The sequence below is a fragment of the Oncorhynchus masou genome, chromosome 1 (genome assembly GCF_036934945.1).
Source record: "Oncorhynchus masou masou isolate Uvic2021 chromosome 1, UVic_Omas_1.1, whole genome shotgun sequence".
NCBI classification, from domain to species: Eukaryota; Metazoa; Chordata; class Actinopteri; order Salmoniformes; family Salmonidae; genus Oncorhynchus; species Oncorhynchus masou.
This window is the reverse complement of record NC_088212.1, coordinates 35043296-35058915: the sequence shown is the minus strand read 5'-3', so window position 1 is coordinate 35058915 and position 15620 is coordinate 35043296. Positions and strand designations below refer to the sequence as shown.

At 42.5% G+C, this 15620-nt stretch overlaps 1 protein-coding gene across 2 annotated transcripts in view; it reads right to left on the bottom strand.

Annotated features, from left to right (window-relative positions):
* Positions 1-15514, bottom strand: part of LOC135543070 (clathrin heavy chain 1-like) — a 34817-nt gene extending 19303 nt beyond the window's left edge. For both annotated transcript variants that reach the window (XM_064970167.1, XM_064970169.1), the window contains exon 1: positions 15070-15514. In XM_064970167.1, coding sequence (XP_064826239.1) covers positions 15070-15111 — 42 coding nt within the window. In that variant the 5' untranslated portion in view covers positions 15112-15514. The remainder of the gene's footprint in view (positions 1-15069) is intronic.
* Between the last annotated feature and the right edge of the window lie 106 nt (positions 15515-15620).

Below are 15620 nucleotides of genomic sequence, written 5' to 3'. Positions count from 1 at the left end.
CATGTCAGGGCCAGTAGAAATGCTGCTGTTTTTTACTGTGCTTTGATTGACGAACAGCAAGCTTGACTAGTTCATAAAAGGTTTCGAACTGACTGAATAAAGTCGATCTCATATATCCTGGCCATTCATAAAACCATACAACGTAGTTATATGTCCATGGTATTGATCCGGACAAGAAGTTTAGGTTGCCTATCAATCATTGTTTTTGAAACCAGTGCACAGCCAGTGAAAAATGTGCTCTGGCAACAGCTGCACAGTGCGGATCCCAGCCTGTGGAATAAAAGTATAAATTTTATTTCTCAATCTAAATAACAAAATCCAAAGTCCTAATGGACACATGCTCAAAACTCACACTTGATAGACTTTTAAAAAAAGGGGCAAACTGTAGTTGCTACATCCATTTTTGGACTTATATGATTCTTGAAGAATATAACTTATGAGTTTAAGTTCAACTGTCACACTCCATGAGAACCCAAAATATAAGCTTGTTTTTCTCCAATGTTTGTAAAAATGGTCAAACACTGTATAACCTCATAACATTGATAAAACAATGTTGATAACATGGATGGTCAGTCCATCCATAGCTCGGTCTATTAATTTGAGAGTGGTAACATTTCTCCAGGCCCATTCCTTTAGCTTTTTACCAAAACAAAGGTCCATTTTGTTATTGTTTCATCTGTGGATTTGCCCTTTAAAACAGCTGCATATTACCAAGATAGTGTCACCAAAAAAAGTGAAACAATAGACCTAGAGCAAATGCAGAACATGGCATTCATTTTTCAAATGTAAATAGCACTTTTCAGTAGTGCTCAAAGCTTGCCATTCCATGAGCGGAGCATTTATTTTTCAACTCGAATCAATGAGCCCAATCAGTCCTCCATCACCACAAATGCATTAACAACAGAGTAGGGCTGGCTAATAAGTCCTTAGTTTTGGTATTCTGCTCAGGTAAAATAATTTGGCTAATCTATACTTCCATATTTCCACATCATATTCTTGAAGATCAAGGGGTATAACATATATTTGAATGACTGGAATTCTGATAAACTGTTTTTTAATGGAAATATATAATTTAAATTGTGTTATTATATGTAGTAGAAAGCAATGGTTTAGTTAGAAGAAGCCTACATAACCAACCTATAAAGTAAAATTTAAAATCCATATATGGCCAGCTATGTAAACTTTAACATTGATTTATCCTACAATAGATTCTGTTCAACTTGCAACATACATTGTTGTCTTCTTCTAATTGACTATTAAGGGGAAAGTAATCAAAAAAAGTAACTGAATGTAATCAGATTTTTGGCGATTATCTGCAGATAAATTATGAAAACAGTCGATGAAGATGGTGAACCCTCTTCACTGCAGGAACAATAGTTAGACTAGTGGAGAGATATCATATTTTGTACCAGAGTGAGGCTAAAAGAAAACAGATTGAATTGTTTAAAAGCTAAATGATACTTACAGTACATGGTATTCAAAGATATTGATATCGGTCTACTGATTTAATTCAAAGTGCTGACAATGAAGTAGTCAACTGCTGCTTTCTGCATAGCAAAGCCAATGTTTAACACCTGCTTCATTCGTCAATCATAGCTGTATTGTGGATAGCTGAGAAGGAAGCTTGAAGCCTGTGGACGTCAGCCAACTTTTTTTTTTTGAAATGTAAACTTTATTTAACCAGGTAGACTAGTTGAGAACAAGTTCTCATTTACAACTGCGACCTCGCCAAGATAAAGCAAAGTAGTGCGACACAACAGAGTTACACATGGAATAAACAAACATACAGTCAATAATACAATAGAAAAAGTCTATATACAGTGTGTGCAAATGAGGTAGGATAAGGGAGGTAAGGCAATGAACAGGCCATAGTGGCGAAATAATTACAATATATCAATTAAAACACTGGAATGATAGGTGTGCAGAAGATGAGTGTGCAAGTAAAGATACTGGGGTGCAAAGGAGAAAAATAAATAAAATAAATAACAGTATGGGGATGAGGTAGTTGGATGGGCTATTTACAGATAAGCTATGTACAGGTGCAGTGATCATTGAGCTGCTCTGACAGCTGGTGCTTAAAGTTTGAGGGAGATATGAGTCTCCAGCTTCAGTGATTTTTGCAGTTCGTTCCAGTCATTGGCAGCAGAGAATTGGAAGGAAAGGCGACCAAATGAGGAATGGGTTTGGGGGTGACCAGTGAAATATACCTGCTGGAGCGCGTGCTACGGGTGGGTGCTGCTATGGTGACCAGTGAGCTGAGATAAGGCGGGGCTTTACCTAGCGAAGACATATATAGATGGACCTGGAGCCAGTGGGTTTGGCGACGAATATGAAGCGAGGGCCAGCCAACGAGAGCATACAGGTCACAGTGGTGGGTAGTATATGGCCCTTGGTGACAAAATGGATGGCACTGTGATAGCAAATTGGATGCCATCTGAGTAGAGTGTTGGAGGCTATTTTGTAAATGACCGCCGAAGTCAAGGATCAGGAGGATAGTCAGTTTTATGAGGGTATGTTTGGCAGCATGAGTGAAGGATGCTTTGTTGTGAAATAGGAAGCCGATTCTAGATTTGATTTCGGATTGGAGATGTTTAATATGAGTCTGGAAGGAGAGTTCAGTCTAACCAGACACCTAGGTATTTGTAGTTGTCCACATATTCTAAGTCAGAACCGCCCAGAGTAGTGATGCTGGACGGGCAGGCAGGTGTGGGCAACGATCGGTTGAAGAGCATGCATTTAGTTTTACTTGCATTTAAGAGCAGTTGGAGGCCACGGAAGGAGTGTTGTATGGCATTGAAGCTCGTCTGGAGGTTTGTTAACAGTGTCCAAAGAAGGGACAGAAGTATACAGAATGGTGTCGTCTGCGTAGAGGTGGATCAGAGAATCACCAGCAGCAAGAGCAACATTATTGATGTATACAGAGAAAAGAGTCGGCCCAAGAATTCAACTCTGTGGCACCCCCATAGAGACTGCCAGAGGTCCGGACAACAGGCCCTCCGTTTTGACACACTGAACTCTGAGAAGTAGTTAGTGAACCAGGCGAGGCAGTCATTTGAGAAACCAAGGCTGTTGAGTCTGCCGATAAGAATGTGGTGAATGACAGAGTCGAAAGCCTTGGCCAGGTCGATGAATAAAGCTGCACAGTATTGTCTCTTATCAATGGCGGTTATGAAATAGTTTAGGACCTTGAGCGTGGCTGAGGTGCACCCATGACCAGCTCGGAAACCAGATTGCATAGCGGAGAAGGTAAGGTGGGATTCGAAATGGTCGGTGATCTGTTTGTTAACTTGGCTATCGAAGACCTTAGAAAGGCAGGGTAGAATAGATATAGGTCTGTAGCAATTTGGGTCTAGAGTGTCTCCCCCTTTGAAGAGGCGGATGACAGCGACAGCTTTCCAATCTTTGGGGATCTCAGACGATACGAAAGAGAGGTTGAACAGGCTAGTAATAGATTGTTTAGCCAGATTGTTTAGCCTGGCTAGATTTTGGTGAAGGAGAAATGGGGAGGCTTGGGCAAGTTGCTGTGGGGAGTGCAGGGCTGTTGACCGGGGTAGGTTCTTCCAAGGTTCTGGCCTTTCTAGGGAGTTTTTCCTAGCCACCATGCTTCTACGCCTGCATTGCTTGCTGTTTGGGGTTTTAGGCTGGGTTTCTGTACAGCACTTTGAGGTATCAGCTGATGTACGAAGGGCTATATAAATAAATTTGATAGGAGTAGCCAGGTGGAAAGCATGGCCAGATGTAGAAAAATGCTTATTGAAATTCTCAATTATCATGGATTTATCAGTGGTGACAGTGTTTTCTAGCCTCAGTGCAGTGAGCAGCTGTGAGGAGGTGCTCTTTTTGGAGTTTGTGCTCCAGGATGCAAATTTCTGTTTGAAAAAGCTAGCCTTTGCTTTCCTAACAGCCTGTGTATATTGGTGCCCAACTTCCCTGAAAAGTTGCATATCTCAGGGCCTATTTGATGCTAATGCAGTAGGCTACAGGATGCTTTTGTGCTGGTCAATGGCAGTCAGGTCCGGAGTGAACCAAGGGCTATATCTGTTCCTGGTTCAAATGTTTTTGAATGAGGCATGCTTATTTAAGATGGTGAGGAAAGCACTTTTAAAGAATAACCAGGCATCCTCTACTGACGGAATGAGGTCAATATCCTTCCAGGATACCCAGGCAAAGTAGAGTAGAAAGGTCCGCTCGCTGAAGTGTTTTAGGGAGCGTTTGACAGTGATGAGGGGTGGTCGTTTGACCGCAGACCCATTACGGACGCAGGCAATGAGGCAGTGATTACTGAGATCCTGGTTGAAGACAGCAGAGGTGTATTTGGAGGGCAGGTTGATTAGGATGATATCTAGGAGGGTGCCCATGTTTACAGATTTGGGGTTGTACCTGGTAGGTTCATTGAGAATTTGTGAGAGATTGAGGGCATCAAGCTTAGATTGTAGGAAGGCCGGGGTATTAAGCATGTCTCAATTTAGGTCACCTAGAAGCATGAGCTCTGAAGATAGATAGGGGGCAAACAAATCACATATGGTGTCCAGGGCACAGCTGGGGGCAGAAGGTGGTCTATAGCAAGGGGCAACGGTGAGAGACTTGTATCTGGAAAGGTGGATTTTTACAAGTCGAAGCTCAAATTGTTACATGATTCTTTAAAGGCTTAGTGAAGTCAAAATTATGTTTTTTCTGTTTTATATAATATTGTACAATAACTGATGAAACTAACACTGTAAAAGTGTGAACGTTTAAATCAGTGTTAGTTGCTTGATGAAAATATAATCTAGCGTTAGAATGTACCCCCCCCCCCCCAATAGAAACATCCATAGAAGCAGTGAGATTTGCTGGAGTCGTACCTCCATGAAAAAAATCATAGGAAAAAACAAAGGCACCAGTTGCTGACATTTGCCTAAAGGTCGGGAAAACAGTTGGTACCAAAATCACTCCCTCTATTAAAAGAACTCCCGTTCTTGTCCAATTTTCTGAGGAGGAAATTCTTAAAATGTCGTTTCCAAGAAGGTTAGGCGGTGGTGGCACCCATCACAGTCAGCCCATGGAAACAGTGTGGGCATACAGTAGCATACGGCAGGCAGACAGACAACAACAGGATATTAGGCTGACTCTGGAAAGCTTTATTTTCAATGACAGCTGCTATTCATTTAGATTTTACTGAGGCATTATACCATAACATGCAGCAGTAGTTTCTGCTGCATATTTAATTCAAATAACCCAACACTACGAAATACAAAACTGTACATAGTGGTGCTTGTTTCAGGAATCTCAGATGCCGAACACTAATAACCATGTAATTATTTTGTAATTACCATGTTACGTTATTTCTAAGTAAATGCCATGTAAACAGCAGCCTGTTCACATGGTTGATTCAGCACAGACCTCTGCTAGTGGGTTCACAGGGGCTTCCCGGAGTAGGCTGAGAATGTGCCCTGATCTCTAGTGTGCCTCCCAAATGGCACCCTATTCATTAGTGTGTGTAGGGCCCAGGTCAAAAGTAGTGCACTATATAGGGAATATAATGACAACTGGGACACAGGTCTGATCTAAAGTCTGATGTGATCTCTCCCAGCAGGTCATCATTTTCAGAGAGACAGATCTCCACTGATTCTCAGTAGTAGATTATCTCCATCATTGACGATATCATTGTCCTAATGAGAAGAAGCCTCTTGATCTGAAGAAATAGCCAATATCAGTGAATATCAGTGAATACTGAACATGGTTGGTTACAACCACAACATACGACCTGATGGTTTTCAACCATTTTAAGTAATAGTATTCAGTGATACTGGCTAAATTCCAGGTGAAGTTGTTCTTGACCTTAGGCACAGATCTAGGATCACCTTGGCCTCCCCATACCCTAACCATGATGGGGGAAAAACAAACTGACTCGTGTCTCTCGGTCTCCACTGGGCCTAACCCAGCTCTGTGAAGGGGTCAGGGGTTAGGATGGAGCACCAAATCAGATGATAACATCAGAGGAAAGCCCAAAAGAGGAGATATCTCCACTGGCTGCCAGAAATCTCTCAGGAGGAGGGAGGATAGAGGGAGATAGAGAAGTAAAGGAAGCGGTAACCAGTAAACTGGGGGAATTGGGGAGGGGGGGCTGTACTCAAGAATTCCTGGAATACAGTGCTTGTTTGAGGCCTGGGTTAGGGTGGGGTGGCTGAGTCACCGGAAGCACCCCCGTTCCTATATAGAACATTCCAGACTAAATCACTCGCAACCACAACCCAGGGTGTTTCTCAATATGCATACGACAGTGCTCCACACTTATGCTCCGAGTGTATTCTCCGAGGACGTTCTTATTAGTACGTTCTTGTGAGGACGAGAGTGTGGAGAACGCATAAAACATTACATTTGAAAAGAACTCGCACTCCATCTACTGTATTACCTCACGCTGTATCTCCCTATTCACGGAACCTTCTTCAAGTCAGGATAATGGCAATAGAGACTAAACTAGTCATACACAAAGCAAACCTTTTTACTTAATAATTATCAGCTAGCTATAAGTCAATAGTAATCATCTAGCTAGCCAGCTGGTTTAACGGGCAAAAACAATCTAAAACTAATGTTATGTGAGGTAGATGACTAGCTGTCAATTCTTTGTGGGTAGCTAGATAGTAAATCCAACAGGGCTAACTGGCTAAGGTCATGCGATCTACCCACATGACAGTGGGTATTGTAGGCTGGTAAACATGTCAGAATTAGCACAGTATGTATTTATTAACGTATCAAGATAAATGGATTGTAGTCCGGCAACATATGAGATGTGAACGGGCAACATTTCATTTGGAAGTCTGAGTTCATTTTCTCGCTTCAGCTGCAAAACAGCCACCATTGATTTCAATAACATTTTCCATCGTTTTTACACGGTTGCGTCTAGGCGTCACATTACGTCAACAATCCTGTAAATATTTGAGGTTGAAGCTTGCGCCGATGCATGATTCTAAAGGAGAACAAAAACAAAGTATGCACCCAAGAAGTGACCCCCGTGCTCCGTTTCAAAAACTCTGACCATTGCATACTCCAGTTTGCGTGCTCAGAGCACGATAGTATGCAAATTGATCTGTGTCTTGACACACACTCAGTTTCCACAGCCCAGCGAGTGCACCTGCACACACACACTTTGTTCTTCTATCCTTGTGGGGACCTAAAATGTATTTCCATTCAAAATCCGATTTCACCTCTAACCTTATCCCAAAACCCTTACCCTAATTGTAATCCTAACGCTAAACTTAAAACAGCATTTGTCCACATGGGGATGTGGGAAATGTCCTAAAGAGAGAGCATTTTCCTTGATTTACTATCCTTGTGGAAACTTTTGGGGATTTTAGGTCCATACAGGGATTGAAGAACCAACCAACACACAGTCACACACACACACCACTCCTCCATGGACATTTGTGTTACAATCTCACATTCGATGTGGACCATGGTTATGAGTGTAATCCATCGCTGTTTGTTTAGCCTAAATCTAATTTATTTGTCACATGCGCCGAATACAACAAGTGTAGACTTTACCTTGAAATGCTTACTTACGAGCCCTTTCGCAACAATGCAGTTAAAAATAAAATTAACAAACAGATAAATAAAATATCCTGTCTGAGGCAGCAGGCCTACCTGCATGTGTATGTACAGTAGAGGCCAAAAAGTTTTGAGAATGACAAATATTAATTTTCAAAGTCTGCTGCCTCAGTTTGTATGATGGCAATTTTCATATACTCCAGAATGTTATGAAGAGTGATCAGATGAATTGCAATTTATTGCAAAGTCCCTCTTTGCCCCGGAAATGAACTGAATCCCCCCAAAAAAAACATTTCCACTGCATTTCAGCCCTGCCACAAAATGATCAGCTGACATCATGTCAGTGATTCTCACGTTAACACAGGTGTGAGTGTTGACGAGGACAAGGCTGGAGATCACTCTGTTACGCTGATTGAGTTCAAAAACAGACTGGAAGCTTCAAAAGGAGGGTGGTGCTTGGAATCAAAGGAAACACATGCCGTTATCATTGCTTTGCACAAAAAGGGCTTCACAGGCAAGGATATTGCAGCCAGTAAGATTGCACCTAAATCAACCATTTATCGGATCATCGAGAACTTCAAGGAGAGTGGTTCAATTGTTGTGAAGAATGCTTCAGGGGACCCAAGAAAGTCCAGCAAGCGCCAGGACCGTCTCCTAAAGTTGATTCAGCTGTAAGATCGGGCCACCGCCAGTACAGAGCTTGCTCAGGAATGGCAGCAGGCAACAGGTGTGAGTGCATCTGTACGCACAGTGAGGTGAAGATTTTGGAGGATGGCCTGGTGTCAAGAAGGGCAGCAAAACGGCCACTTCTCTCCAGGAAAAACATCAGGGACAGACTGATATTCTGCAAAAGGTACAAGGATTGGACTGCTGAGGACTGGGGTAAAGTCATTTTCTCTGATGAATCCCCTTTCCTATTGTTTGGGGCATCCAGAAAAAAAGCTTGTCCGGAGAAGACAAGGTGAGCTCTACCATCAGTCCTGTGTCATGCCAACAGTAAAGCATCATGAGACCATTCATGTGTGCGGTTGCTTCTCAACCAAGGAAGTGGGATCACTCACAATTTTGCCTAAGAACACAGCCATGAATAAAGAATGGTACACAACAATATAGGCTGACAATAACAGACTAGTTTTAGGACAGCTCATTTCAGTTAGGTGCATTGTTTCAGCTGAGACTGTGGTATGTGTGTGGGGGGAGGGGAGGGTAGTATGCAGCAATATGCCTGACTGACGGTACTCCAGCCATGAGACAGCGCAGTTCCAGGCAACAGTTCTCCTGCCAGAGGTGCTCTGCTGGGCCTGATGATCATGATCACCTCACTTCCCCTTCCTGCCCTGATGTGGTTTGCTGGGTTAAATGAGCCTTCTTACCGCATCTGTCTATTAATGGAGACAACAGCAGCCGCCAAGAGCAGGGAGCTGGTCATCTGTTAGTAGTTTCAAGTTGTCACATGCACAAGTACAGTGAAATGTTTAACTTGCAAGCCCTTCCCAACAACACAGTATTCAATATAGTATCACAAACAAAAACACAAAAACATAAAATAAAAAAAGAGAATTTGCATGCTATATACAGGGTCAGTGCCAGTACCAAATGTACAATGTGCAGGGATAATGGAGTAGTTGAGGTAGATACAGTATGTACACAGAGTGAGAAATTAACACCAGCCAAATGCTGGTAGATTTTGCCATTGGCTGGTAGAATGTCTATTTTTACCAGCCACACTAGCGGGTTGTCATAAAGCATTTGGGAGCATTATTGTTTTCCAATCCAGAGCCCACATGTAAAAAAACAAACGTGCTGTGTGTGTGTGTGTGTGTGGTAGTCTGGAATAGAGAATCTCAACACTACAGTGGTGAAAGTGTAGGCTACAGTGTTTTCTGTGATGCATCTTAATTCTTTATTTTATCCTGAAAAAAATTGGTCTGGTAAGAAAATGGAGTGGCTGGTAAAACTTGGGGGAAAGTGTCTGGTAGCAGGATTCATAATAATAAACACCATGGCAGCAGCATAAGTGGTAGTCTGCGTGGTAACGAGTGTGTGTGTGTGTGTGTGTGTGTATGTGCTCAAGCGTGTCAATGTAGGCGTGTGTGGGTAGAGAGCAGTAAGAGTGCATAGTCAGTGCATATAGTCCTTGGTGGTGGTGGGCAGCTAATGTCTATCTGTTTAAAAAGTATCATTGCTTGGAGTAGAAGTTGTCTCGGAGCCTGCTGGTCCGAGACCTGATACTCTGGTACTGCCTGACGGAAGCAGAGAGAATCTATGGCAGGGGTGGCTGGAGTCTTTGGCAATTTCTCAGGCCTTCCACAGACATCGCTTGGTGTGTATATCCTGAATGGCTGGGACCTCACCCCAGTGATATGCTGGGCTGTCCGCACCACCCTCTGTGTAGAGCAATATCACAAAGCAGGGTGGACAGGCAACATGGACGGACTGGGACAAGAAATCGGCCCAGGAATTTCTAATACACCGAACAATTTGTTTCTCTCAGGTCCCTCATTATTAGCCAAATAATGATCCATACTTCTGCAGAAAAAAAGTATAAATAGACAAGCACACTGGGCTAAAGATGGACCAGCCCATCTGGCATTTGCCCGAATTGCCCCATATCCAATCCTTTAATGATTGGCTAAACCCCTTACAGGTATCTCCCTCCCTCTTACTAGGGCAGTGTCAGGCTGATGCTAAATGACTTGGTATTAAACTTAGGTCTTCTGTGAGACTTATGACTGCATAAGCCCACTGAGCTAAAGCAGAGGGTGGGTGCTTTTAGCAATATCTGCTCTACATAATGCAGAGCATAATTTGTCACAGACTGAACCCCAGAATAATCATGAATCTGCTAATAGACTAATGCACACACTGTACTGCACTGTAAATGAACTACCAAAGGGCATAGGTCAAGAATCCATTTACTCAGACACTCTTTCTCCTTCACACTAGAGGTCTTCACGGGTCCACCCAAACACCCGTGAGGGTCTGGGTCCAAAATCCAAACTTTTCCCTCTGTACAGGTCAGATCCTGTTTGATTGTCATCGGGTCTATGTAACTTCAGCTGATAGACTCGACCACAGCTCCGCACAACCTATAGCATATTTATTTTACACTAACAAGGTGAATTTATTGACTTATAGAAGGCCGATCCAAAAAGACCTACAGTGCCTTCAGAAAGTATTCAAACCCCTTGACCTTTTCCACATTTTGTTGTGTTACAAATTGGGATTAAAATGTATGTCTTTCGTCTTTCTTTTTTTTTTTTTTAACAATCTACACAAAATACTCTCATGTCAAAGTGGAAGAATAAAATAAAAATGTTTTAAGTGTAATGAAGAATAAAATACTAACATATCTTGATTAGATACCTATTCAACCTCAGAGTCAATACCTTTGGCAGCGAATACACCTGTGAGTCTTTTTGGGTAAGTCTAAGAGCTTTGCAGACCTGGATTGTACAATATTTTCTATAATATTTTTTTTTTAACTCTTTGCTAGACAGCCACTTTCAAGTCTTGCCACCGATTTTCAAGTAGATTTAAGTCAAAACTAACTAGGCCACCCAGGAACATTCAATGTCATCTTGGTAAGAATCTCCAGTTTATATTTGGCCTTGTGTTTTAGGTTATTGTCCTGCTGAAAAGTGAATTCATCTCCCAGTGTCTGTTGGAATGCAGACTGAACCAGGTTTTCCTCTAGGATTTTCTTTTTATAAAAGCTACCTAGTCCTTGCCGATAACAAGCATATCCAAAATATGATGCAGCCACCACCTATGCTTGAAAATATGAAGAGTGGTAACTTAGTGATGTTTATTCAGGACAAAAAGTTCATTTCTTTGCCACATCTTTTGCAGTATTACTTTAGTACCTTATTGCAAACAGGATGCATGTTTAGGAATATTTTCATTCTGTACAGACTTCTTTTCACTTTGTCATTTAGGTTATTATTGTAGAGTAACTACAATGTTGATCCATCCTCAGTTCTCTCCAATCACAGCCATTAAACTGTAACTGTTTTAAGGTCACCATTGGCCTCATGATGAAATCCCTGAGCGGTTTCCTTCCTCTCCGGCAACTGAGTTAGGAAGGACGCCTGTATCTTTGTAGTGACTGGGTGTATTGATACACCATCCAAAGCTAAATTAATACGTTTTACCATGCTCAAAGGGATAGTCAGTGTCTGCTTTTTATTTATTTATTACCCATCGACTGTACCAATAGGTACCGTTCTTTGCCAGGCATTTGAAAATCTCCCTGATCTTTGTTATTGAATCTGTGTTCGAAATTCACTGCTCGAATGAGGGACCTGTGTGGGGTACAGAGATGAGGTAATCATTCAAAAATCATATTAACCCCTATTATTGCACACTGTGTGTCCATGCAACGCATCATGCGAGTTGTTAAGCACATTTTTACTCCTGAAAGCATTTAGGATTGCCATAGGAAAGGGGTTGAATACTTGACTCAAGACAATTCCGTTTAGAATTTTTTCAAAACAAAATTCCACTTTAACATTGTGAGGTATTGTGTATAGATCAGTGGCAACAAAATCTAGATTTTATACGTTTTAAATTCAGGCTGTAACACAGCAAAATGTTGAAGAAGTCAAGGGGTGTGAATACTTCCTGAAGGCACTGTATTCATTAACGAGAAAAGAAACTTGGCTGATATTATTATATATTTTTTAATTTAACCTTTATTTACTAGGCAAGTCAGTTAAGAACAAATTCTCATTTACAATGATGCCCTACACCGGCCAAACCCGGACGACGCTGGGCCAATTGTGTGCCGCCCTATGGGACTCCCAAACACGGCCAGTTGTGATACAGCCTGGATTCGAACCAGGGTGTCTGTAGTGACACATCTAGCAATGTGATGCAGTGCCACTCGGGAGCAGAGGCCTAAAACAAATTATTTTGTCACTTGGGTCCAATCGGGTCTGGTCTAAACCCGGACCAGTTAGGGTATGGGTCAGGTCTAGGTCTGATTGTTGTCGGGTCCATTTGTGTTCGGGTCTGATTGTCCTCGGGTCCTACCTGTTGGACCCGAGAAGACCTCTACCTCACACACGGCCTAGATTAGGGTCAGTCAGTCAAGCCTGGGAAAAAGGAGAATTACGCTAATTTAGTGTTTAATTACATGTACAAGCCCACACAATGAGACACTGGCAATGCTTGTGTGTGTGTGTGTGTGTGTGTGTGTGTGTGTGTGTGTGTGTGTAGGCCAATGTTTATTGAGGGTGCTCTGTTTTTTCCTAGCCTTATACAATTGTGAAAAGTCCAGCAGTGTAATAGTTCTATAGTCTTTTGTAGCTCAGTTGGTAGAGCATGGCGCTTGTAACGCCAGGGTAGTGGGTATGATTCCCAGAATCACCCATGAGTAAAAATGTATGAACGCATGACTAAGTTGTTTTGGATAAAAGCATCTGCTAAATGGCATTTACACTACATGACCAAAAGTATGTGGACATCTGCTTGTCAAACATCTCATTCCAAAATCATGAGCATTAATATGGAGTTGGTTCCCCCTATGCTGCTATAACAGCCTACATTCTTCTGGGAAGGCTTTCCACTAAATGTTGGAACATTGCTGCGGGGACTTGCTTCCATTAAGCCACAAGAGCATTAGTGAGGTCGGGAACTGATGTTGGGCCATTAGGCCTGGCTCGCAGTCAGCATTCCAATTCATCCCAAAGTTGAACGATGGGGTTGAGGTCAGGGCTCTGTGCAAGCCAGTCAAGTTCTTCCACACCGATCTCGACAAACCATTTCTGTATGCACCTTGCTTTGTACACAGGGGCATTTGTCATGCTGAAACAGGAACAGGAAAGGGCATTCCCCAAAGTTGGAATCATAGAATCATCTAGAATGTCATTCTATGCTGTCGCATTAAGATTTCCCTTCACTGGAACTAAAGGGCCTAGTTCAAACCATGAAAAACAGCCCCAGACCATTATTCCTCCTCCAACAAATTTTACAGTTGGCACTACGCAGTCAGGCAGGTAGCGTTCTCCAACCCCAGATTCGGCCATCGGACTGCCAGACGGTGAAGCTCCACTCCAGAGAACGCGCTTCCACTTGAAGCTCCCGACGGTTCTAACTAGCAGGGCAGACATTTTACGAACTGACTTGTTGGAAAGGAGGCATCCTATGACAGCCACGTTGAAAGTCACTGAGCTCTTCAGTAAGGATATTCTCCTGCCAATGTCTGTCTATAGAGATTGCATGGCTATGTGTTCGACTTTATACACCTGTCAGCAATGGGTGTGGCAGAAATAGTCGAATCCACTAATTTGAAGGTGTCTCCACATAGAGTTAAAACAACAAAGCCAGTCTCATCTGTGTCTACATGGCAGTGCATGTAAATCCATACCTAAACCCACCCAGACTATACTGTTTAATGCATAGAGGCTGTAAATACCAATTCAGGAGAAAAAACAAAGCAACTTGAGGCCCAAAGTCCTCAGTTTATTCCGGGCATTTCTCTCTCGGCTGGAGCCACCTAGAATCACAGAGGCCTACTATGCACAGCATACATGCGATAGGACTAAATGGATACACTTTCAATTAATAGACATGCCTGATCAAATCTCAAATAATGGTGTGTTGCCTTTCAATGGGTGCATTTGTAGGAATGGAGGGGGAACGAGCAGAGTGGGGCTTGAACCAGCGCATCACAAGAAACTTGCACTTTGGTCCCAGGAAACTGGGCCGGTGCAGCTACCAAAATTAACAACATTACCGCATTGATGTGATCCACTACGCATATGGAGATGTTTACTGGTGGGTTCTCCAACAAGGCCTACTAATTTAAAAATATGAAGACATAATCTAGCCACATCCTAAACACAGTTTATATAACCGCATGCATTTCTCTCAAATCACTCAATTCTAACAATAGTTAATTGTGTAGGCCTATAGCTCATTAACAGCCTATACCTTAATTATTCATATAAATCTTGCAACATAGCCTAAATAACCAATCGATTCAGATTGAGAACCATGACCAAAAACGTAATCACGAGAGCTTGATTCTAGTTGAGTGGACAGCGCTATGATTTACGATCCGATTAACTTTCCTCTAACTCATTCTATGGAGGTAAAACGGTATACATTTGGAACGTATTCGTTAAATCGGATGTGTCATGTAGGGTTAATTAACAATCTTGGCACTTCAGTGCCGCGATCAAAGTGTCAAAATACTGCGGTTTCGGGCTTTGACGCGTAGGCTCTGTGAGTTGTGACAGCGACGTTTTTCCGCTTGAACAGACTGCGGCGTGAATCACTGTCAGTGTTTTCGGGTCTGCAGTAAGCAGACTATCGCCTCCCAGTACGATTTGACTGTTCAATTTTATCAAGTCATCATCTGCCCTGCACACGCTAGCTAGGCCTGTGGCTATATTGAGCATTCTCCCTGCAGGCTACAGCCCCATGTACGATTCAATTTAAATGCGTAGTTGTGTTTCTACGTGCGGACCTGGAAAGCTAAAGAACTGCGCGAAAATGCATCTGTACTGCGTTTTTTCCCCTGGCTGTTTGTCTTCTTACCTGCAGATGTTCCTGAAATCGTATCGGCAGTATCTGGGCCATTCTTGAAGCTTTCTATGTTTCAAATGTCCGGAGAAAAAGGAAAGGGGAAGGGGACACGAAGAGGAATGAATGTTGTATTGTATTGGAAGTCCACAAAACGCCCCCAAAAGTAAAATACGATGTGCAATGATAGGGGTCTCGCCGGCTTGCGTTGATATCACCTGAATTCACTGCCTGCTCTCGTTCAGTAGCACCCAAACAACACTCCTGAACCAAAACTCTACACTTCCGCTAAGTAAAATAGTCCAAAACATAATTACACTAGCTCTGGGAGAAAACAATTTTTATGAAGCTCTAATGTTGCTTACAGTATTATACAAAATAATACACTTGCTACTTATAAGCCCTACAGCTAACCAAGATGATTTCCCCACAAATAGCCTACCAATGTCCACAATGTACCCCTCCGCTGCCCCTTCCCCTTCATTTTGTCGAAATAAAGGCACGTGACAGGCGCCCACTCCCCTTCCGATTTCTGCAAACTCAAGTGCTGAGACGTTGGGAATATG